At 51.0% G+C, this 22,105-nt stretch overlaps 1 protein-coding gene across 3 annotated transcripts in view; it reads left to right on the top strand.

The window, feature by feature from the left end:
• Positions 1 to 579: 579 nt before the first annotated feature.
• The window catches only part of MEIS1 (Meis homeobox 1), a 105,554-nt gene continuing 84,028 nt past the window's right edge, over positions 580 to 22,105 (top strand). The window contains exons 1-6 of one of the 3 annotated variants that reach the window (XM_084513773.1): positions 580 to 1,711; positions 3,351 to 3,577; positions 5,181 to 5,322; positions 5,888 to 5,938; positions 6,799 to 6,849; positions 8,271 to 8,417. In XM_084513773.1, coding sequence (XP_084369899.1) covers positions 1,700 to 1,711; positions 3,351 to 3,577; positions 5,181 to 5,322; positions 5,888 to 5,938; positions 6,799 to 6,849; positions 8,271 to 8,417 — 630 coding nt within the window. In that variant the 5' untranslated portion in view covers positions 580 to 1,699. Of the gene's footprint in view, positions 1,712 to 1,822; positions 2,019 to 3,350; positions 3,578 to 5,180; positions 5,323 to 5,887; positions 5,939 to 6,798; positions 6,850 to 8,270; positions 8,418 to 22,105 lie in introns of those variants that run through there. The other 2 variants (XM_084513772.1, XM_084513774.1) reach the window with 2 other exon arrangements.

The following is a 22,105-nucleotide window of genomic DNA, read 5'->3' as shown; positions in this document are numbered from 1 at the left end:
TCTCCCCGCGCGGACCAATGGGGGCGCGGCTCGGGGCGGCGCGGCGCTGATTGGGCGGCGGCGGCGCGGCGGCGGCGGCCGGGGGCCGGGTGAGCTCACTGAGCGGCGGCCGCGGGGGGAGCCGCCGCCGGGGCCGGGGCCGCGGCCGTGAGGGGAAAGAGAGGGGGGGGGCCGCAAAATGGAGGGGGGGGCGCGGCGCGGGCGCGGAGCCCGCTGCACACAAAGCCCCGCGGCCTCCGGGGGCCCCCCCGGCGGGGCCGCGCGGGGCCGGGCCGTGGCCGGCGGGGGGCGGTGAGGAGCGGGGGGAGCCGCCCGCGAGGGGAGGGCGAGAGGGAGAGAGCGAGGGGAAGGAGGGGAGGGGGGGGGCGCGCCCCCCCCGCGCGGCGCGGGGAGTTGCGGGCGCCCGGCGCATTGTGTGAGGCGCGACCTGTTATGGCCACCACTACTTCCGGGTTCCCGCAGTCGGCTCCTGCCCGCCGCTCGGCGCGGCGCTGCGGCGGCGGCGGCGGCGGAGGAGGAGGAGGAGGAAGAGGAGGAGGAGGAAGGAGGAGGAGGAGGAGGAGGAGGAGGAGGAAGAGCAGCGAGGAGGCGGGCTAGCACGGCACGGCCCGGCCCGGCACCGCAGCGCACCGCGCCCGCCTACCGCCCAGCCTCGCCCGCCGGCCGCGCAGGGGCAGAGCCAAGCCGGCGCCGGGGCAGGAATCAGCAGCGAGCCGCCGGGCGAGGAGCACACAGCAACACAAAAAAAAAAAAAGAGAAAAAAAAAAAAAAGAGAGAGAAAAGAGAAAAAAAAAAAAAGAGAGAGAGAAAAAGAAAAAAGAGAGAGAAAAGAGAAAAAAAAGAGAGAAAAGAGGAAAAAAAAAAAAGAGAGAAAAAGAAAAAAAAAAAAAAGAACCTTTTTATATAAAAAACCCAAAAAAATTAAAAAGAAAAATTAAAAAGCCCCCGTCGTCAACATCATAATAACCGTAATAAAAGGAGCCGGCGCGTTAGAGAGATTTTTTATCATTATTATTATTTTTTTTATTATTTTTTATTTTTTCACCCCAGCTCTCCCTCCTCCCCTTTTTTTCTTTTTTTTTTTTTTTAATTTTTTTTTTTTTTTTTTTTTTTTTTTTTTTTTTTGGTGGTGAGCGCCCGAGGTTCTGCCCGGCTTGGAGCGGAGCGGAGCGGAGCGGATCGTCAGCCGTCAGGCGGCACCTGAGCGCCCGCCAGCCATGAGAGCCGCACGCCGGGCGCCCTGAGCCGCCGGAGCAGCCAGCAGAGGCGATTTGGGGAAAGGATACTTGCCTCCGTCCCGCTGCTGTCTTGGAAACCAGAGGGGGAAGAGTCAGAGAGAGAGAGGAGAGAGAGAGAGAGAGAGACAGGGAGAGAGGGAAGGAAGAAAGAAAAAAAAAAAAAAAAAAAAAAAAGGAAGCAAGGAGGGAGAGTTGAATTTTTATTATTTTTTTTTTCTTCCCGATTTTTTTTTTTTTCTTTTTTTCTCTCTCCTCGTTTTTTCATGCTGAGTTACCGCATCGCTTCGCTGAGATCCAGCAAGCCGAAGATTTTACCCGATTGCTTCCATTGCTGGCGACGCTGAGGGATTTTTGCATTTTTTTGGGGGAGAGGGGGGGGGAAACTTCGCGATCCTTTCTTTTCACACTGGCCTTAAAGAGGATATATTAGAAGTTGAAGTAGGAAGGGAGCGAGCAGGCCGATGGCGCAAAGGGTACGTATTAAAAAAAAAAATATGGATTTCTAATGTGAAATGATATTGAAACGTGGCTGACAGAGACGCTGCGAAAAAGTTTTTGTTTTCTTTTTTTTCCTTTTTCCTTTTTTTTTTTTTTTTTTCCTTTTTCCCCTCCTCTTTGGAGCAGGGGCACAAAGCGGTGTCCTGGCCCGGGAGGATTTCTCAGTTGTACTTGTAGACGTAAAAACCTGTATATATTGACGTTTTCTTGATTCTTTCAATCCCCATCCCGGATCTCTCACGGAAAAGGCAAGCTTTCTATACATTAATGACATGCAGGCATGTAAGTGAATATGTCCGAGCCTCTGTATCTGTTGGTTTTGTAGCTCTAGTCCTACCGATGTCTTTTTTAAAGTCACCAGTGCTTGAAATATTTTAATGTGTGCATGTCTCGGAGCGTTGGGCTGTGTTACTGATGTTATACCGCGTCACTTTCGGAGGATAACTTAGAGCTGGGAGTAAGCAGAACTTTTTTTTTTCTTCTCTTTTTCCCTCTTTTTTTTTTTTTTTCCCTAAATATTTTTTTTTTCGGTCATGAAGGTGCAGTGCGATGGGCAGAGCTCTTTAAAAAGAAACTCCCTGACTTTATCCTGAATTAGGGGCTAGCAGCGTGCGCTGCCATGTGCATTGTTATACCTTGTTATTTTGGATGCCATCCCCTATTTATTTTTTTTTTCCTTCCCCCCCCCCTCCAGCTATACCTCCCCATTGAAATTTGGGCAGAAATGCAGCAGGGGGGGCAGCCGGGGTCCTGCGGGCAGGCTTTGGCGAGGGGAAAAGCCCTCGGCAGAAGTTTTCCGTGCGTGATTTCGCCTGCCGCCCCTCCGAGGGCTGCTCGGGAAAGAAAGTTGCTCCGCTGACAACTTGCCTTCTGCTCGCTCGGTCCAAGCAAGTGTCAGGGCTCTCTAAACCTGTTTCTTCACACCTTCGCTTTTAAGAGACGAAAAGTGGCAGTTTCCCCCGCTGCCTGGGAACCGCGGTAGCCTGCTCTCCGTAATCTTTAACAAAGAAAAAAAAAAAAAAAAAGAAAGGACAAAAAAACTTTAAAAAAGCCATCCCGGGAGCCCGACAGCCCGTGCGGACGCCTGCAGCCTTTCGGCGTTGAAGTGCGTTGTGTGTGCGGCCGCTGGAGAGAAAAAAAAAAAAAAAAAGAAAATCGCTTTTATTTTTTTCCCTCTATTTTTTTTTTTTAATTTCTTTTTTTGTTGTTGTTGTTGTGGTTTCTCCTGTTCTTCCTCCCCGCTGCTGAACTTTGCATCCTCGCTGCTCCTGGCCGGGTCGGGTACCCGGCTGGTTACCGGCACCAAAAGTTTGGCGGCGGGGAAATTGGGGCTGAATGAACAGCAGGCTGAGCGGGGCCGGCCGGCAGGGAGGGGGGGGGGGGGTTATTTAATTTTATATTGCTGTGTTTTTTTCTCTTTTCCCCCCACCCTTAAGGATCGGGGGGCTGCGGGCTGCCGGGACTCGGCCCCATCTCCCCCCCCGGGGCCGTTGGGTTTTTCTTTTAGGGCGGGTGCGCGTTGGAAAAAGGGGTGGGGGGCGGTAATGGGGACTCCCGGGGGGCTGCTCCCCTCTCCTCCGCGCTGACCGCTGTGCGCTCTGTGTGCCCCCGCAGTACGACGAGCTGCCCCACTACGGCGGCATGGAGGGGGTGGGCATCCCCACCACCATGTACGGGGACCCCCACGGCGCCCGCCCCATGCAGCCCGTGCACCACCTCAACCACGGGCCGCCGCTCCACTCGCACCAGTACCCGCACGCCGCCCACGCCAACGCCATGCCCCCCGCCATGGGCGCCTCCGTCAACGACGCCCTCAAAAGGGACAAAGATGCCATCTACGGGTAGGTGCCGCGCCCGCGCAACCTCCGCGCAGCGTGTGTGTCCCCCCCCTACACCCCACCCCACCCCTTCGGGGGGACGCCCCCTGCGCGGGGGGCGAGGGCTGCGCGCTTTTGGGGCGAGCCGGGGGGAGAGGGGGAGAGAGGAAGGCTCGGGGATCCCCCTTCCCGAAGGGTTTTGGGGTGTCCCCTCCCGCAGCCGGGATGAGGAGGAGGGAAATGCGCCCGGCGCGCAACCTGCGCCCGGTGCGAAAGCTGCGCCCGGCAGCGCTGCGCCCGATTTTCGGGCCATTTTCGGGCCGTTTTCGGCCGCAGCAAAAGAGAGGGGGAAATCCCGGGCCGGTTCCCTCGACCCTTGTTCCTTTTTATAACCCGCTTTGGGTGTCACTGCGGCTGGGGGGATTTTTGGGAACTTCGCAGCCACCAGCGCCGGCCGCCCCTGGGTGCGCGGCGGGGCGCAGAGAGGGTCCTAGGCCGGTGCGCTGGGGTTTGTAGGGCGGCCGCTGCTTTCCCAAGGCATCTGCCCGGGGTCGAGCCGAAGGGAAGTCGGAGAGCCTCTTAAAATCGCTCTCAAAACAGTTGCGTGCTGCAGCGAGGGGGTGGGCGGGCAGGCAGGGGGGAATCACGCCGTCCGCTTTCTTTATCGGGTTATCAGGGATCTGTAGGGCTGCTTTCAACTCGGTGCTGCACGGGTACCCTCCAGGAGAGAGAGAAAAAAAAAAAAGTAAAAAAAAAAAAATAAAATACCAAGCCCTGGAGAGGAGAAAAAAAAAAAAAAAGCAAACCCCCAAGTCCCCGTTATAAATACCCTTATAGATGCGTGTGTGCCCACGCTTAAAGCTTTATTTAAATTATTAAGTGGCCGAGGGCAGGCAGGGGAAGGTGCAGGGCTGTGCTTTCCAGCACCTGGCTCCCTCCTGCACGCTGGGCGCTGCGCGGAGCCGGGAGCCTGGGTTTGTGCCCCTGGGTTTTGGGGGCACGGGGCTCTGGTTTTTCTTTTTTTGGGGTAGCGGAGCAAGGGGGTGGCGAAGGGGTCTGGGTGCTCCTGGTGGGTTTTTGTTGGGTTTGTTACGATTTATTTTATTTTATTTTTTTTATTCGCTCCCAGAAAGTCGTCCGGCGGAAAATGGGAATTAAAAAAGCGAGAGAGAGGCAGAAGTGCACGTCCGTAGATGCTGCTTCTTTTTATTATTATTATTATTATTATGACTATCATTTATTTCACTTATTTATTTATTTAAAAGAAGGGAAAAAAAAAAAAAAAAAGAGAGGGGGAGAGAGAGAGAGAGAGAGAGGAGACAAGGAAAGTTAATTCAAAATGGCTGCTGGAAACCGCTTGGGTTTTTATTCTTAGCCTGTCCTAAGGGTCCCCAGCGCGGCCGCGGCCGGGGCGATGCGCGGTTCCCAGGGCTGCGAGCCGCGGCCGGGAGCAGGATGGGGCCCCTCGCTCGGTGCCCCCCCTCCGCACGCAGGCTGCTTGCGGGACTAACTATTGTTGTGTTTGTTTTCTGTTTCGTTGTTGTTCTTTTTTTTTTTTTTTTTTTTTCTCTTTTTCTTCTCCTTCTCCCTCTGTTTGTGTGTGTGTGACTATTGTATTTTCTTTCAGACACCCCCTGTTCCCTCTTTTAGCACTGATTTTTGAGAAATGTGAATTAGCTACATGCACACCCAGGGAGCCCGGGGTAGCGGGAGGCGATGTTTGCTCCTCTGAGTCTTTCAATGAAGACATAGCAGTGTTCGCCAAACAGGTCAGCAAAAAAAAAACAAAAACAAAAACAAAAACGGGTTGAAACAGTAAAAAAAAAAAAAAAAAAAAAATCGTAACGAGAAAAACAAGTCTCTGCTGAGATAAAGATGCGCGTTTCCCCCGCCCCCCTCTCTTACTGAGAGAGGCAAAAGCAAACCAAAACAACACCCCCCCCCCAAAAAAAAAAAAAAAAAAAAAGGAAAAACAACACCCCGAAATGAATTAATTGATAAATAAAATCGGGAAATCTCGGCATCTGCACCCCCGTAACTGAATTAGCTCCTGGGAGCCAGCCTGCCCAGCCGCGGAGCTCCGCTGCGGGAGCCGGGCCGGGGCTCAGCCTCGGCAGCTCCGTAGGTATTTGGGGTGTATTTGATTCACTTGTTAAAGTGTTTAGATGATGCACTAAATCCAGCAGGCAGAGCTTTGCACGAAAGGTTACATAATGGACCCGACAGTGTAATGAAGCAAGAAATAATAACGTCTGCTTTTTCTGCTTCCATATTTCAAATCTCTTTTTTTTTTTTTTTTTTTTTTTTTCCTTTCCTCCCCTTTCTTATATTTAGATCCGAGCAGAGAAACCCCTATTTTCCTCTAATCCTGAACTGGATAACTTGGTAAGAGTTAACAACACTTCTTCCTCTCCCCACCCCCACCTCTACCCTCCCTTCCCTTCCCTTTTTTTTTTTTTTTTCTTTTTTAACTTTATGTCTTCTGGAGAGGTGGTTGCGAGCTTTGACAAGCGTTTTGTAGTGCCAAATTGAAAATTTCTCACGTGGATCTTCTTTTCTTTTTTTTTTTTGTTTTTTTCCCCCTTTTTTAATATATACATATTTTTTAAATTGCGAGTAAATCCAGCGCGGTAAATCCCGTGTGAGTAAAAATTAATTAATTAAATAAATAAAATAAAAACCCATCAGGTCTGCGAGCGGCACCCAAATGGGGGCTTTGCGGGCTTTGTGGCCGGCCCCCGGGGGTGTCTGTAGGGCAGCCCCTGCCGGCACCTTGGAAGCAGCTGGAGGGGCAGGGGATGGAGATGCACCGTCTCGCTCGCCCACCGCAAACACGCTCCTTTCTCTCCCCTATTCCCCCCTTTCCCACTTAAGGATAAACAAATATTTTATCCTCCGCTCCAGGAGGCGTTTTCCCGCTTTTGTAGAGCGAGGACCCAGCGACGGTGTTTAGAGGGATTTAAAAAAAAAATAAAAATGTTTATGATCCGTATAATTCAGTTGCTTCGTTGCAACAGAGATTTTATTTTATTTTATTTTTTTTTTTGCTTAGCCCTAGATCGCTTCTCGTTAAACAGCGCACAAAGCCACCGCTATTAAGTTTTAGTGTTATTGCCATAAATCAAAACAACTTTTTATTTACTACTAAAGAAAAGTCAAGCTGCAGAGTATGGCCGGGGCGGCTGTGGGGAATATCCCGAAATCCGGGACTGAGATAAATTCTCGTGTTGTTTGTATCTTTGCAGATGATTCAAGCCATACAAGTATTAAGGTTTCATCTGTTGGAATTAGAGAAGGTAATTTTTGTCTCTCTCTTTCTTCCTCCTACGTTTCAGTACTGCTGAAGTTCAGGCTTCTGGTAAATTTGCATAAATGTCTTTCTTTCTGGTAATTAGTGTCAAGACCAATCTTGGCGTCCATTTCTCTTCGCAGTTTAATTACAATTTCAGCCTCTAAAACCGGGCTCTCAAACGCCCAGGCCTTGTGTTCATTGTAATACTTTGCTGCCTTTGTATAAATAGTTGCAGTTCTGTGTGCTGCAGATGAGGCTCCAAACGGTGTTTGTTTGTTGTTGCAGCCAAGCCCCCGAATTTGTGATATTGTTATTTTTATGATTTATTTTTTTTCACCTCCCCCCCTTTTGGGTGATGGGGAAGATGCTTTGTTTGCTTGCAGTTAGTTGGGACGGGGATTTTTTTCTTTCTTTCTTTCTTTTTTTTTTTTTTTTTAAGAGCCATCTGCAGGTCAGGCTCAGGGCACGGATTGTCCTGTAACATTTTGCAGAGACAAAGCAGAGTTGATAGTTGTGTCAGTGTCTCGTTCCCGGGAATATTGTACACCTCCGAGCAGAAGAAAGAGATTGCAGCCTAAACGCAGTTTTCGGCGCTATTTTGGAAATGCTAGCAGCGAGAATGCTAATTTGCAATAGCGCGGTGTCACCCGAGCTAACATTAAATTGGAAGCGCGCTCTGGTTTCCTGCGGATTTTTTACATGTCATTGATAGCTGGCCTAGGAGAGAATTCCCTTTCTCCTAAAAATAAACATTTTGAGAGGTTTTTAAATAGTTGAAAAGTTTCTCGGGAGCCTCAGCCACTTTATCTAACCATAACTGGCAGGTTGTTCTCGCTCTACATGAAATGTGTTAAAATCTGCCCATTAATAGAGGCAGCTCAGGTACAAGTCTGTCAGAGCGGCTGGGGATTTCAGGGCATGGATGCCTATAATGTATTTCAGCACAGTGCGTCGGGATTTTTTTTTTTTTAAATCCTTTTTTCTGTCCTCATACCCCTTTGGAAAGGGTTTATGATGAAATAACTGGATGAAATTAAATAGTTTACCTTAAATGTCACCCATGCAGGTCACCTCTCTAATGGCCACAGCTCCGGGAGCAGATGAATTTAACACGGGTGTTGAATATGTTGTAGCCTGTGAATCATCTTGTCACTGTCAATTTTCTGGGATATCTCTATTTTGCGAGAAAAGAAAGTTATTCCTAATTCTGGATGCGTCGAGAGGTCTCGGGGGGATAATTGCAGTGTGTTTCCCCTATTTAGGACTTTTGATGTCACAGGGGTGAAGGGGGGAGACTGGTTGCACTTGTCAATTTTACTTATGTATTCCTGATTATATTTTCTTCCTTTTTCCTCCCTTTTTCCCTTTTCCTCTTTTTTTTTTTTTTTTTTTTTTTTCCCCTCCTTCACCTCTGTCATAATGTAGGTACACGAATTATGTGACAATTTCTGCCACCGGTATATTAGCTGTTTGAAAGGAAAAATGCCTATCGATTTGGTCATAGACGATAGAGAGGGCGGATCAAAATCGGACAGTGAAGACATAACAAGATCAGCAAATCTAACAGATCAGGTATGATCTCGCCAATGCTGCACACGCTGAAATTTGTATGCAGATCGCTCGCTGGGTCACTATGCCTCCTTTTATTATTTGCATATGATTAAGTCCCTTTTAGATAAATTTCCATCGAAATGAAAATTTTTGAATAATGTGGCTATTATTGCTTCATTAAGGCTTGCTCCCGGATTCGACCTGGCGAGATGAGCTTGTAAAAGCATTGCCTGCAAACTCGACCTGTTTCTTGTCGCTTTTAATTTTTGTCTTTATTTTATTTACCCTTTACAATAATAGAAGTGTTATCTGTGAATCGCTGGCTTCTGGTGGCTTAGAAAAGGAATGGCTGGAGCCGTTTACAAAAATAATAATAAAATCCGAGATAGGTGGTCCGGGGAAGACAGAGAGGGTTTGAAATCTAGCAAATACTGGCTATTTTCTTCCCGTCTCTACGGTTCATTAGTCTGTCTTGTCAGTTTTCCTTGGCCGAACGCTTTTAGACTTCAGTGAACATTGCTTTGTGCACGCCTGCCTGCTGCAAACGCGCCCATTTTATTTTGCTTAATAGAAGTAAAAAAAAAAAAAAAAAAAAAAAAAAAAAGGGGGGGGGGGAGGAGAAAATAAAACGGGACCCAGGTTTTAAATTATTTTCATTGCTCTTTCAAGTTTTCAACCCGTCTCTTCCCCTCCCCAAGAAAAGGTAGAAACCCCAACCAAGCCACCAAGGTGTTGCGTGGCTTTGACGGTGTCCAGGTTTTGTCTGGGATGGTTCAAACCTTAATGCCTGCCGGACCCGATGTGCGAAATAGAGATGACTTTAGGAAGCTTTCTTCCCCTTCTCCCCTCCCCTTGTTTGGTGTGTGTGTCCCCTCGGCGGGCTTCTGCTGTGATCCCTTCCCTTTGATGGGAGCGTTTGGGGCTCAGGCGGGAGGCTCCCAACGCTAAATTAAGCTCGTGCATCATGGAAGTGGCCGCGATTTGGCTTTTTCGGGTCGTGGAAGACTGCGGGCTTTGCACGGTCGCCTTTCCATCCCCTTTCTTTCGCTCAGTCGGAGGGTAGCAGCGCTTGGGCTGCGGGAGGGCAGGGGGGGGACCCCGACCCCAAATCCGCCACTGGAAACCAAAGTTATTTCTTCTGTATGATCTGCTTCGTAAATACAGTCTTAGGAGTAATCAGCTCCCGACTCTGGAGGTTTCCTTTTGTTAAAGCAAGGCGCAGTCAAGCAGACAGGAGTTCCCTTTAGCCGCCGTGCCAGGCTCCCGGGCGCTGTTTTCTGGGTTACCGACACGGAGGCGCAGGGCTGGGGGCTTCGGGGGGGGCTTCCAGTTCGGGTCCTCCCCCCCCCCTCCCCGAGTTTCTCTGCGAAGGGGGAAAGCGGCGGGGGGGAGGCGCCGGGGGGCCCCGTGGCGATGCTGCTGGGGGACACCGGGACCCCCTCGGCACCGGGGGGGGGGATACGAGGGGGGGGCCGGCGGCTAGGGTCGGGCTGAGGAAAGCCGGGCTCGCCGCTGGTGAATAAAAATTGTAATCCAACAAGTCTAACTAGAAAATGGGTTTCTAAAAGCTCTGGAGTGCTGGGTACATAAAGCTATTTGAGCAAATTACAAGAATCGCTTAGGGGCACGAATGAAATCAACACTTTAATTGCCTCCAAAATGAAGATTTATACCCCATTTTCCCAACGAATCATTATTTTATTAAAGCGAAAGCTAAAGGAACGAAGCTGTAGTTTTGGGGTTGTCGCGGGGAGGGGGTCCCCGTCCCGTTTTCCCCCCCCTTTTCCCCCCGATTTGTCGCCGGGACCGCGGTCCTTGCGCGCCGGCGCCGGGCGCTGCGCGGGAGTTGCGCGGGCGTTGCGCGGGGCCGGGCGGCCCCACCGGGGCACCCCGCGCAAGAAGCGCGCAGCCCCGCCGCTGCTACCCCCCCGGTGCCACCGGGGGAGCGACCGGCTTGTAGGAAACCCTCATTTTCCTCCCCCTAACCCGGCCCCGGGTTAGGGGGAAAAAGGCGCAAAACTGCGCGGCGAGAGCCGCGGGGGTCGTGCCGGGGATGCGCGGCCGCCCGCGCCCCGGCGCCGCCGGTGCCAAGTCCGGCAGGACCTGGGCCCTAATGGGTGGCTAATAAGGTGTTGAGTGGTTGGCGCTGGGGCGGCTAATTAAGATGTCCCTCCGCGGTGCGTTTATGGCTGGAAGCGCGCGGTGTGCGCGGCCGGGCGGGCCGGGGGCGCGGGGGGGGCCCGGTCTGCGCGCCTTTGTGCTATGGAGAGTCATAAAAGAGTAAGTATGTAAAAGCTTTTATTATGGATTTAATTACATTTTCGTATATCGTGGTAGTAAAGGTTACAGTTAACAGGGTTTTTTAATTTATTGGTTTCCCCTTATTTATCCTTCCCTTCTAGGCCCCTCCGTGGCAGCGCCTTTAAGTCCCCCCGCTTAATGGAAAGCAATGACACTAATGCCAGATTTTGCGCAGGAAAGCCCCATAACGCTAACCATTGTTCGGTGATTTAACTAGCTCGGTGGCAAGAGGTCACTAAAATAGCATCCTTCTCCCACAGGCGCGACCCCGCTGCCTGCCAGGGTGGGACCTGCCGAGCTCTTGTTTACCGTCGCGCGTCCAGAAGGACAAGGCAGGAGTTTGGGGTTTTGCTCGGGCTAATTGAACTCGAGATCCCGCGGCTTTAAAAGCGTCGCTTGAACGATTGCGCCCATGGCCGGAGTTTCAAAATAAACCTTTTTTAATCATTAGCTTTTCAAACATTTGCATGTTTAAATTTTCAAATGTTTGTCGCAGTCCGGAAAGATTTAAAACACAGCTGTTGCGTGATGCGGCTGGGAAAGCTCCGTCCTATACAAAACCCCAAAGACTGTCCGCAGTCGCACTGAAGAAACTCGGTTTCTTAGGGACTCCAGATACACTGAGCTGGCACCGTGGGGCTGTTTTGCTTAATTTGCTTCACCTTGGCTCCCAGGTGCTAGAGCCCACACTGTAAGAGGCTGTGACGCTTTCCTCCCAGAGTGTGTCTGCAGGAATCCTTCCCCAAGCCCTTTCAGGCAAGCAGGGTACAAAGTAGCCACCCCACTCAAATGAAGTACGTTAGCAGCGTGAGATGGCTTTTCATGGAGGCAAAACAGTGTTTTCTTAGGTGAAATAAACTCGTTGGGCGAATGTGCCATAGTATTTCTTGACAAAATTATAATTTAATCACGCGCAAGCCAATTACTTGTGCAGAAATTTTTAAAGGAAAATCGGCAAACGGCCAAATTCCTATAGGGACGCGGAGGGAAATGATCAAAAAATGAACATGAAATAAGACTTCCTGTAAGAAGGTCCATAATTCAACATTATTTGACTCCACTGTCAGGGAAATTGTTGAAGGATAGTAAACTGATACTAGAGTCTCAGTCATTTTTGTTACAGTCTTAAATGTTTGCAACTGTGGCATTTTAGATGGCCCTTCTTGGATGATAGTATATCATATATATATATGTATATAATAAAGCAAACACTTGTATTTATGTTGCAATAGATTTTTTTTTAATGCATGCAGTTGCAGAGTTTCTCTAAACAAAATGCGGATAGACAGCAGCTTTTTTTAAAAATTGAAAGATTACTTAAAATGCAGCCTTCTTTGCAAAGAAAATGTTGTAAACTGGAATACATTATACGGCGCGTCAGAAGGCAGATGGGTTGTTCAGGGCATTTACCAGTTAGGACTAGGATAACTTTCCCAAACGTTTCAAATATATTAGCTATTCCTTGTGGCCAATACGAAAATAATGTCATAGGGGACAAAAAAGAAAAGACTGACAAATACTGTTTTGCTTGGGGACTTCTTCGCAGGTATTTTCAAACCATGTATGGCTTTAAGGGGTGGGAAGAGCTAGGAATTTTACTGCCTTCGGTGTACGTACTCCCATATTGGAGGAACAGGCATCCAAATAATGGATGCAGTACAGAGAGTGCAAGGTAGACTTCATTTCTGCATAATGAAAGAGTTACAGCGAAGTAGGGCTCTGAGGAGACCCAATAACATAGGGTTTAAAACCCTCAAAATTAAATGTTGTTTCTCTGACTTTTTGCCACCGTGAGCCAGTGAATCCTTTTTTTGTTGTTGTTGTTTTTTGAGGGGGGGTGTAATTTTTTTTTTCGCTGCAATATTTAGGAGCTGTTACCATGCCTGAGCTCGGCAGACTGTTTAGTGTAAAGATAGGGCAAGTTGATTTATATTCGGGACCTGTTATCATCAGAAACACTGTGACTGAAATCGTGTTAGCAAAATAAGGTTTTCTTTGCTGCCTGTTTCTTTAAGCAAGTAAATATACTGCTAAATAGATAGGAGATTGAGCATATTTTCTTTAGTCTATGATTTCATTTAAATTCAAGAATCTTTGCTGATTTTTTTTAATTGTTTGTAAGCACAAACGTATCTGTCCTCACTCTTGACTATGATATTTGCTCCCTTCCTTAGGTTCCTTGCGCAGGCCTAACTCCCGCGTAAAATTTTCCAAACTGGAGTTTGCAAAGCATAATTTCCATTCTCATTTTTTTTTTTGCATCCTTTGCAAAATCAAACCCCAGGAAACCCTGGAACTTGTAACACGCGCTCACGAGGGAGCGTGTCCCGAGGCATTCCTCTAAGTGGGAACTCATGGTGTCCTCGCGTTTCAGAGCGCGCTGCTGAGGTGCAGATTGTTATTTTGGGGCAGCTTGGAGATGGGCAAGTAAGTTGTGCAAAAATGGGCTTTGCCTTAGGTTTAGCTCTTGTGTGTGAACGTTTGGTTCTTCCCTTGCTGCTCGCATGCAGGTAGCAGCAAAGGTAATGGACTCTGGATGTGCGCACGTGGCGGGGTCACTGGAGCCCGGAGTGGGCAATGTTAGCACTGGAAAAATCAGATTATAACACACTCAATCAAAATGAGTAAGCGTACGTTGTGCTGATAAATACTGTTTTAAAATAGCAGTTTAAAACGTAGAGAAAATCCGGCACAGCTTCTTTAAATTAAGGAGTCTCTTTTTTTGTTTTGCATTGCTGTGTTTGGGGTTTTTTTGGTCACATGAGCACGCAGTTAGGAGCTATCTTGTATAATCTAAACAAATTTCAGAAAATAAAGACGAGGATTGTTCTGAACCAGTCATTAAAATTGTTGAACGTTTCTGGAGCTGTTTCCCGGTCGGGGTTTGTGTGCGAGGAGGAGACCCGGGTGTGCTGCAGTACCATCGCGTGTCCTTGGCGCGTTCCCTCGGTCTCTTGATGCTCAGTTGCTTGTAACAGGCTTTGACTCACCCGGCAAATTTGTAAATGAGTGTTTATATTTGTTTTTTGATTTTTTTTTTCTGCAGTTGCAGCAATATTTGGAGAGGGTGACTCCAGCCTCTAATGGAGTGCACATTTTGTGTTTTGTGTTATTTGGGCGTATTTCTGTCCCTGACTAATGGCCCGGTATCTAGCCCACCGCTGATACTCTGTGACATGACTTCAAGACAACTTGCCGGCCGTTGGCTCACGTTTTACTGTGGTTGCTTTTTGCCCGTTTCCTACCTTCAGACTGGGGGGGAGAGGAGGTTAAAAAAAGAGACACAATCCAGCCTAGGGCTGTAGGTGAAAGCCGGAGCCCTGCAGGCCGGTGTCCGCGGGACGGCTTTTTTTAATTTGGGTGAGATCACTGGAAAACTTCAGGGCAGCTATCGTGCCTGCTTCGGCGGCGGGGTCTGGTCTCTGTTAGCGAGGGACAGCCCCATTGCCCGGCGTCTCATGCCGCTCACTTCGGCTGTTTTTGGGGAAGGCAGCGCCTCGCAGGGTGCTGAGGAGCAGCATGGAGGGCGTAGGCCGAGGCCTGCGCGCTTTGTGTCTCGTCGCGAAGGGTGGCGAAGGGCCCTTCGTGTCTCATCGTGAAGGGCCCTGAGCGGCTCCCCTCGGTTCTTGGAGTGAGCCAGTAGGCGTCGAAACGTTCGGCGTTTAAAAACAGTCAAGGAAAACCTGGGATAATAATAATAATAATTAACACATCGGAGTCGGTCCCGAAGACGAAGGGCCTGTTTACAATTAAAAAAAAAAAAAAGGAAAGGGAGAGAGATTTAAAAGCTACGATTCAGATTGTAGAGATTTAGATTGCCAGTTGTCTGACAGAAGGTTGCGATGGAAAGAAACTCTGCCTGGGTTTGGCCTTCCTGCCCGTGCCGGCGGTGGGACAGGCCACCGAGCGACATGGTGGGTGCCGTCAAAGGCAGGCCGGCTCCTCGCTGGGAGAAGTGTCCTCCCCGACGGGCGGGCGGGCGTCAGCCATCGCGGGCTCGGGGTCGATATCGGGGGATCGCAGCGGGCCGTGGCGTAGGGAGCTGGCTGGGCTGATCGAGTGCTCCCGCCCGGCCTCGAAACTCGGTGGATCCCGGGGCTTGTCCACACAAGGACACTCAGGAGAGGTAAGACAAATTGACTGGGTGTAAAATTAAAGTGCATTAGTTAAAGTGCATTGCGCTATTGTGTGGATGCTCTCATTCAGAAGTAAAGTGGCCGTAGTTCACTTTAGCCTAATCCCCTTTGGAGTAGGCCACTTTTCTTTTGAATGAGAGCAGCCACATCCACTTTGGGTTCACTCGTCTTTCCCGAGCGCCCTCGCGGCCTCGTGCCCGGCGCTCTGGAGAGGTCCGGCTGCTTGTTCAGGTTGAGAGCGATGTTGTTTTTAACGCTGCCTGTTTAACAACTGGGAAGCTCTGCCAGGGCACAGTTTCAGGCTGGAAGCAGCGGAGCCGGTGGCTCACGCGAGGGCTGGGGCTGGTTCATCCAACTCCGGTCCCGGGGCTGCGGTTTTGGGGGTGGCATTTTCTGTGTGGACGTGGCGTTAGGCTCCTCGTGGTACCAGTCCTCCTCCCGGACCACTTGTGTGGGTGTTGCAATCGGGAGTTTCTCCCCGTATGCGCTCCCTGCGTAGTTTCTTCCACGTCCACCGATAAGCAAGCTTTTAGAGACAGCGGGGAAGCCTCGATTAACGCTTTTCAGCTGATATTTCTAACCACCGCTGGCCGTAAAACGAAAGATTGAAAATTAACTTGTCGGAGAAGTAATTTACCTGGGGGGGGAAAGAATAGTGAGGTACTTTTGGGAGCTGTTTTATATCCGCCCTTGAAGTTCGCTGAGCTTGAGTTCTTGTTGGAAGCATTTTCTGGTGTTTTCTACAGCTTATAAGTTACACATTTATTTACTTATTACTGGCTAAGCCGTGTGTGCAAATGCTGCGCCGTGTAGCACTCGTGCCATTGCCTGTTCCATTCATACTAAAATTTACAGGGCTCCTTGCATTAGTAAGCAATTTACTACTGGAGCCTTTCCTAGAAATACAGAATTATGTTTCACCGAAGTATTGTCTTTCCTCTTCAGTCGGGGCCGAGGTGAGATGTTTTCTCAAGGACTCTCCCGGCATCTATATGATATTCCCACTTGTGCAGATGATCTCCAAAACTGCATTACTTACTCCTCCGTCCTGAAGGGCCCGCGCGCTCGCCATCGCACTGAATTACAATTCTCTTATTAGAGTCACCAGGCTTCGCATCGAGCTGGCTGATTGTGTTTGCAGTTTGGCTTTTTCTTTTCTTCTTTCTCTTTTCCTTTTTTTTCCTTTCTTTCTTTTATTTTTTTTTTTTCCAAACGTAAAGCAAATATGCATCCAGCCCCCCCTCTGCTGAAACAAACAGGCCAACAATAAGAGGGGTAATTATTCATTTGGTTAAAAGAACTGCCTGTTTTAACCTCAGAAATACTGACCGAAAGTAAAGCAACAGCTGATGCCATCACAGTCAGTGCACTGTATTCAAACAGCTGTACAAAATGAAAAGCTGTGGTATTAATCCTGCCATTCACAGTTTATTTAAGTTTTTCAAGCTTCTCTCATATGGGTCTGGCATAAATGCCTAATTATGCCTCCATTAGGGTTACTGGGCCCTTAATACAGAAAATTATTGTATTTAAAATTTGGAAAGCTGCAGCGCTGTAATGTAAGATCCTTGCAGTTGGCATAAGTTCAGGGAACGCAACCTTTACCTTGTAATTTTCATTTCATTCATTCGGTGTGTAGGTTTTCGTCCCCTTTCGTTGTCGCTGCGGAGAAGGTCAGATCACGCCGCACGTGTTTTTAACGCTGCCTTTTAAATAGCTCCATTTAAGGCCGCGGCGCAGTCAGGAGGAGAGGGGAAGAGTGGATTAAAAGCTCTGCTGCTGCTGCTGCTCTGTCTGTCCCCTTTGCACGGGTGCGGGGCAACTGTCTGCGCGCACAGAAACGGCAGAAAATAACATCCTAACGTGAAGGAGCTGGTCGCGTTGTCGGAGGGGGTTTTATGAACAGCTTTAGCGCGCGTGGGCAAAGCTACACGGGCTGAGTTTATCCCCGCTGTGAGCAGGGCGAGCGCTGCCAGCACAGGTTGTGGCGGTGTGGACGTGGAAGCACTGCCCCTCGCCCAGCTCTCGGTGCACAACCTGTTGCGTTGGGCCAGGCTGTGGGGACGTGGCAGGTCTCGGCGGGGACGTCCCCTGATTCCTGCCGCGTGGCGGCAACCCAAGGCAAGCACTATCATGTGCCTGGTGACCGCTGGCCAAAACTTTGCCGAATTTGACGAGCTGCGTGTTAGCCACGGCCAGCCCTTTGCTAGCAGCCCTCGGAGGAGGACAGACGTGGCTGCTGTAGGAAGGAGCCGTGCCAGGGGCTCAGTAGGTGGCACCTTCGCCTTTGGTTTTCGGCTCGAGGTGGTGCCGCCACTCGGACCCCTTTGATCCTGGGTGCAGCGCTGGGGTGCCCCGCGTGCTGTGGTGGCCTTGGCCCCTGAGCTCCTCGGCTGGTTGCCGGTACCTCGTGTAGATGGGGTTGGCCAGGTATTTTTTGGCGAGGGAAGTGTCCCCGTGCCTTGTAATTTAAGAAATTTCCCTTGCGTTGTGCAGCGTGCGGGGAAGTATCCTTGCTGCGTCCCCAACGTGGCTGCGTTTCGGTGATGGGTACAGCCGCATCACCACGAGGTCAGGCCTTTTGGGCAGCACTTGGCATGAGCTGGGCATCACCACAGCTCTTGGGCCTCTATGCTCGGGCTGTTCCCACCTCTGCCCCTCTCTGCCCGGCACTTTTTGCAGCTGTGTTAGCCCGGGAGGCTCCTGACCCTCCTCCCTGCTGTGCAAACCAGTTTTGCTGGCGTGGCCTCCACCGCCCAGCTGAGCTGTGCTTTCCCCATGTCCACAAAACCGTCGTAGGGCTGTGCAGGAAAAACGTGGTGTCTATGGCTGTGTCTCGCTGCATTCACAGAATCCCTCTTTATTATTTTTAATTATTATTATTATTGTTATTTTTCCTTAAAGCCTCAGTGAGGGTATACACCCAACCAGTATATGCGGGGACGATTTATTTTGCTTGTAAATGCGCGATGCATGGGTTGAGCAGGGGCTCGGTCTGCGGCGTGAAGGGTTTGAGATGCTCTGGGTGAGCACCGATACGGTGATGCCGGAGGGGCAGGGATGGGAAACGTGATTCTGCTGATGGCACGAGGCAGGAGAGGAACTGTGGGTGCTCTTCCCCAGCCTGTCGCTGAAGTTTTGGGGCGAGACGATGGGTTGCTCGTGAGCAGGGTTGCGCGGTGTAGCTGTTGGCACCGTAGTTCATACGTCACGTAGTGATAGCAAGGTATAGGAGACATGTAAGACTCGGAAATGGCATGTTAACAGTAATTCATTGTTTCGCTCTGTGCATAGTTTAAAAAAAAAATGTGTAAAGAAAGCAAAACGCTTTTGTTCGGTGCCACGGGGAAACAATAAGCTGAATCTAAAGGCTGCGAGTGAAACTCGCGCTTGGTGGCTTTGTGCTTTGGTTTTGGCCCCTTCTGCTGTCCCCCACAGTTTGAATGTAATTTACCCTAAACACGGGATGAAGTAAGTAGCAGTGCCCTCAGAAATTTCTGCATGAGGAGGGGAGCTGGGAGGCTGACTGGGAGCACGCGTGGGCTGGGGGCCAGCCTGCCCACCCCAAGGTGCAGGTCCCTGCGGGGCGATGCCGGCTGCGTCGCTGCCAGCCCACCGGCTTCTTCCCTGGGAGGCAGAGCGAGGCCACAAGGAGCCCTCAGCCCAGCTTTTTGGGGTGACTCTGGAAGCCAGACGGGCTCTCGAGCCATCCCTCAACGAGCGGGTAGAGGCGTTGGGGAGCCACGGCCACCTCAGGCTGGCGAGCCACCCCGGCGGATTGCCCGGGGACGGTGTCTTTTGTGGCCACCAGCTCCTCGCCGTGTGGCTTGCAGCGTCAGGCCGTCGGCCGCTTGCGCCTTGCTGCAGATTCGGCTGGTTGTGAAACGGTAGAGAGTGGAGGATCTGATCTGGGGAAGGGTTTGGCCATGAGCGTTGGAAAATGTGAATCACGGGGATTCCAGTCGTAAGCCTCCAGGAGATAACGGGCAGCACGTACCCGAGTGCGTGACTCGCCGAGCGCCTTAAAAAACAAGGCGGCGCCCTCGAGATTAGGCAAACGCTCTATAATCAGGAACACATTTCATACCGAGTGCAACCTTTGCAGGTATCGCATCCATTCAGACGGAAAGGTGTAGCTGCGGCGAAGCTAATTATGCCGCAATTTAATTTTGGTGTTGAACAACACTGCGACGCGAGCGCGCTCTCCAACCCTGCTCACAATGCGCTGTAATCAAAATATGCTGACTCCGAATCACGTCTGTTGTCACTTAGCTAAAAGACCATTTGATGGCTGTGACATACGCTCGGTGTTCTTGCTGGAAGGAGCTGGAAGGAAGCGTGGCTGTGGCGGAGTGAGGGCTGGCCTCGTGCCTTCCCTCCCCAGGAGCCCCGGCCAGGAGGATGGTACAGAGCGATCCGGCGCTTGTGCACGCGGCAGAAATTTTGCAGCAGGTGCCCCGATGGCTTAACTTTCTCTCCCGTAAAGATACCGCCCCCCAAAATCTGCAGGGATGTGCTTTGGGCTGTTAAGGCATGGCTTGGAAATGTGGGGTTCGGTGTAAGTAAAGCAGTGTGGCTGGGCGCAGACGTGCGGGGCTTTCCGAGGGATCCTCGGGAGGGACAAGGGCGAGGGGTGTGTGTTGGGGAGAGCCGAGCACTCCCCCTCACCCCAAATCTGCCCGTGCAGACCCGGATGGGATCCTTGCCCGAACAGCCTGCGGTGCCTCAGCCAAACCTGGGCATCTGGCAAATCCCCGTCTAAATGACTTTTAACACGTAAAGGCAATAAAAGGAAGGGAAGGCAGACGCTCATTTTCTGGCTAAGTGGAGAGGCATTTTTCCTGTTTACACCTTTGGAGGAATCATTACATGAAATATTGAACAGGAAACTCTATTTGCCTCTGAAGGCCTTTTTCCTGGTCTAGAAAGACGCTGAAAATGCTCCAGTCCTGTTGAATTCGGTAGGAGCTGGGGAGAAGCACCATGCCTTGAGACCCCGTGCACCTCCGGGCCACAGCAGTGCCACTTGGGGCTGTCCCTGTGCGTGTTTCTGCATGATCCTGGGCGCCCTGCTCCAAAAAAACCCCGCGTGGAGCAGTGATTTTATCCACCTTGCCCGTGACGCTGTATTTCCTTGTGCTGGGAAAGGACTGGGGATTACTACTATCTAGCGATAGGGCTCTTATCAAAGGGAGGAGACGGTTTTACACGGCAGGGTTGCTCTAAATAGAAAGGACTGGTCACTGTTTGCTGTGTGGGAGACGAAAACCCTGCACGACAGGCTGGGTTAACCTGGCCGGGCAGGCAGCGCTCACTGAGATACACAGCAAGGACTGGAATAAGGTCAAGCAAATGTAGGGTGCACTGTGATGCTCGGGCTTTGTGGGCATCCCGTACAGCTGCCACATTTGGTAGCCACCGAGGCAAGAAGCAAAACCTAAGGCCGAAGCCTTCTGCATGGTCTAAGCCTTCTGCTGCCTGAGGGAGGTTTGCTTTCCTTCCTGCCAGAGGTGTTTTGGGGTGGCTCGTGGGTCCTCTCTCACGCCAAAAACCCTGCTGTTCGTGCCGCATCCCACAGAGGGACTTTGGAGTGGGTTCCCCAAGAGCCACGTGTTTGGTTTGAGCACGGGTGGAAGGCAGTGGGACTGTGCTCCCAGAACCGGTGGGGCTGTGGGGCCTCATGGAAGAGAAGAGCTGTGCTTTTCTGCTTCCTGCTTGTCTTTCTGTCCCACCCCATCTGATGATCTCCATTTCGTTCGCCTATATTTTTGTGGTTTATGCTTGCTGCTTCTAATTACTCTTTTTCCTCTGGAAAGCGCTCTGTCCGTGTCCTTCTGCACTCATGTTTCCCTCTGCATCCAGCCTGTTTGGGGCTCTCAGGCCCTTTCCTCTCTTCTCCTTGTTATTCCTTCTCCTCCTCCGTTCCCTGAGGACATGGGGTGGGTTGGAAAGCTCTGCGGTGCTGGAGGTACCAGCGTGGCCGCACGGCCCCCAGATGTTGGCTCCTGTCTGAAGCCAGGGGGGCTCAGCAACAGGCCGTGATAGTAGGGCTGATGAGGAGAGATAACACTGCCTGCTGGGTGCTGGTTTGAATGTCTGGGTGTGCCTCTGGTTGGTCCCTTTGGGTGGAAATCAGCAGCAAAAGTCCCTTTGGCTTCCATTTTTTCATCCTTTCTGATATTCGCGCTCACGTCTTGTAGTTGCCGTGCTGCTGCGAAGGCATGGCACTCAGCCTTACCCTCCTCTGAAAGACTGGGAAACTAAAGATAGAAAGCCTGTGACTTTTCCAGGGACGGGAAGGGAATCCAGGTCAGAGCCGATCCTTCTGTGCAGAATTTCTTGTGCTGTTTAGTTCAGCAGGCCCTGCCGCCCCTAGCGTGGCGGAGGTTTCCATCTGTGTCGTGCTCGCTGTGCTGCCGAGGCGCTGCCTCTCCTTTGAGCATCCTTCTCGGGGCAGGCACGGAGCACCTCCTTTCTGCATGAACCTGGTGTTTGAGCCCTTGTTTTGTCAAAATTGGTTTCCCTCTGGATGACACGAGGCAGGTTACAGGAGATATCGATGTGAACAAGTCCCCGTCCTGCAGCGTGCGGAGGCTCGGGTACGTGTGGTCACTCTACCCCCTCGTTTTTGGTCGTGGTGGGCTGGGAGGTGGCAGTGCTGGCCGGCTGGCCCCTCCAGGAGGTGTGCAGGTGGCATGGCCACCGGGGTCAGACAGTCCCCACAGACACAATTGTGGGTTTCGTGCCCCCCCAGAGCCCTCACTTGACAGAGAATGGAGCAGTGTGCGTGTGTGGGATGTGTTTCCAGGCCTCCTGACAGATTTGTGTATTTCAGGGTTTTCCTCCCATCAAAGAGAGAATTCCAAAACTTTCTTCTGTGCTGGCTGGGCCCGGGCTACCTGAGGGTTATGAACTCACCCTGCCCTCCAGAAATGAAGTGGGCTGAGGCTCGTGGATCGCACAGACCGGGTCTGTCTATCACGGAGCTCTAGCTGCAGCGCTATGGATTATACACTTAGGGTATCGAGTTGTATTGAATGGCTCAGCCAAGGGAGGCTGGGGACAGGAGCGCAGCCAAGCCAGCCACCAGGACGATCAGATACGCCAGAAGCAAATCCTTGCTAACAGGATGGGCCAGGTTTGAAGGAGGTGGGTGCCGTGCCCTTCCGAGGCAGCCCCTTTTCAAGTTCTGCCCTGCAGCGAGCACAAGTATTTCCGCGGAGGGCGGGTCGCTGCCCTCGGGAGGGTTGTGGGAAGGTTTTTAAAAGGGAG

The sequence above is a fragment of the Aythya ferina genome (assembly GCF_964211825.1).
Source record: "Aythya ferina genome assembly, chromosome: 3".
NCBI lineage: Eukaryota > Metazoa > Chordata > Aves > Anseriformes > Anatidae > Aythya > Aythya ferina.
Note: the sequence above shows the minus strand (reverse complement) of the source record. Positions and strands in the feature narration are given on the sequence as shown.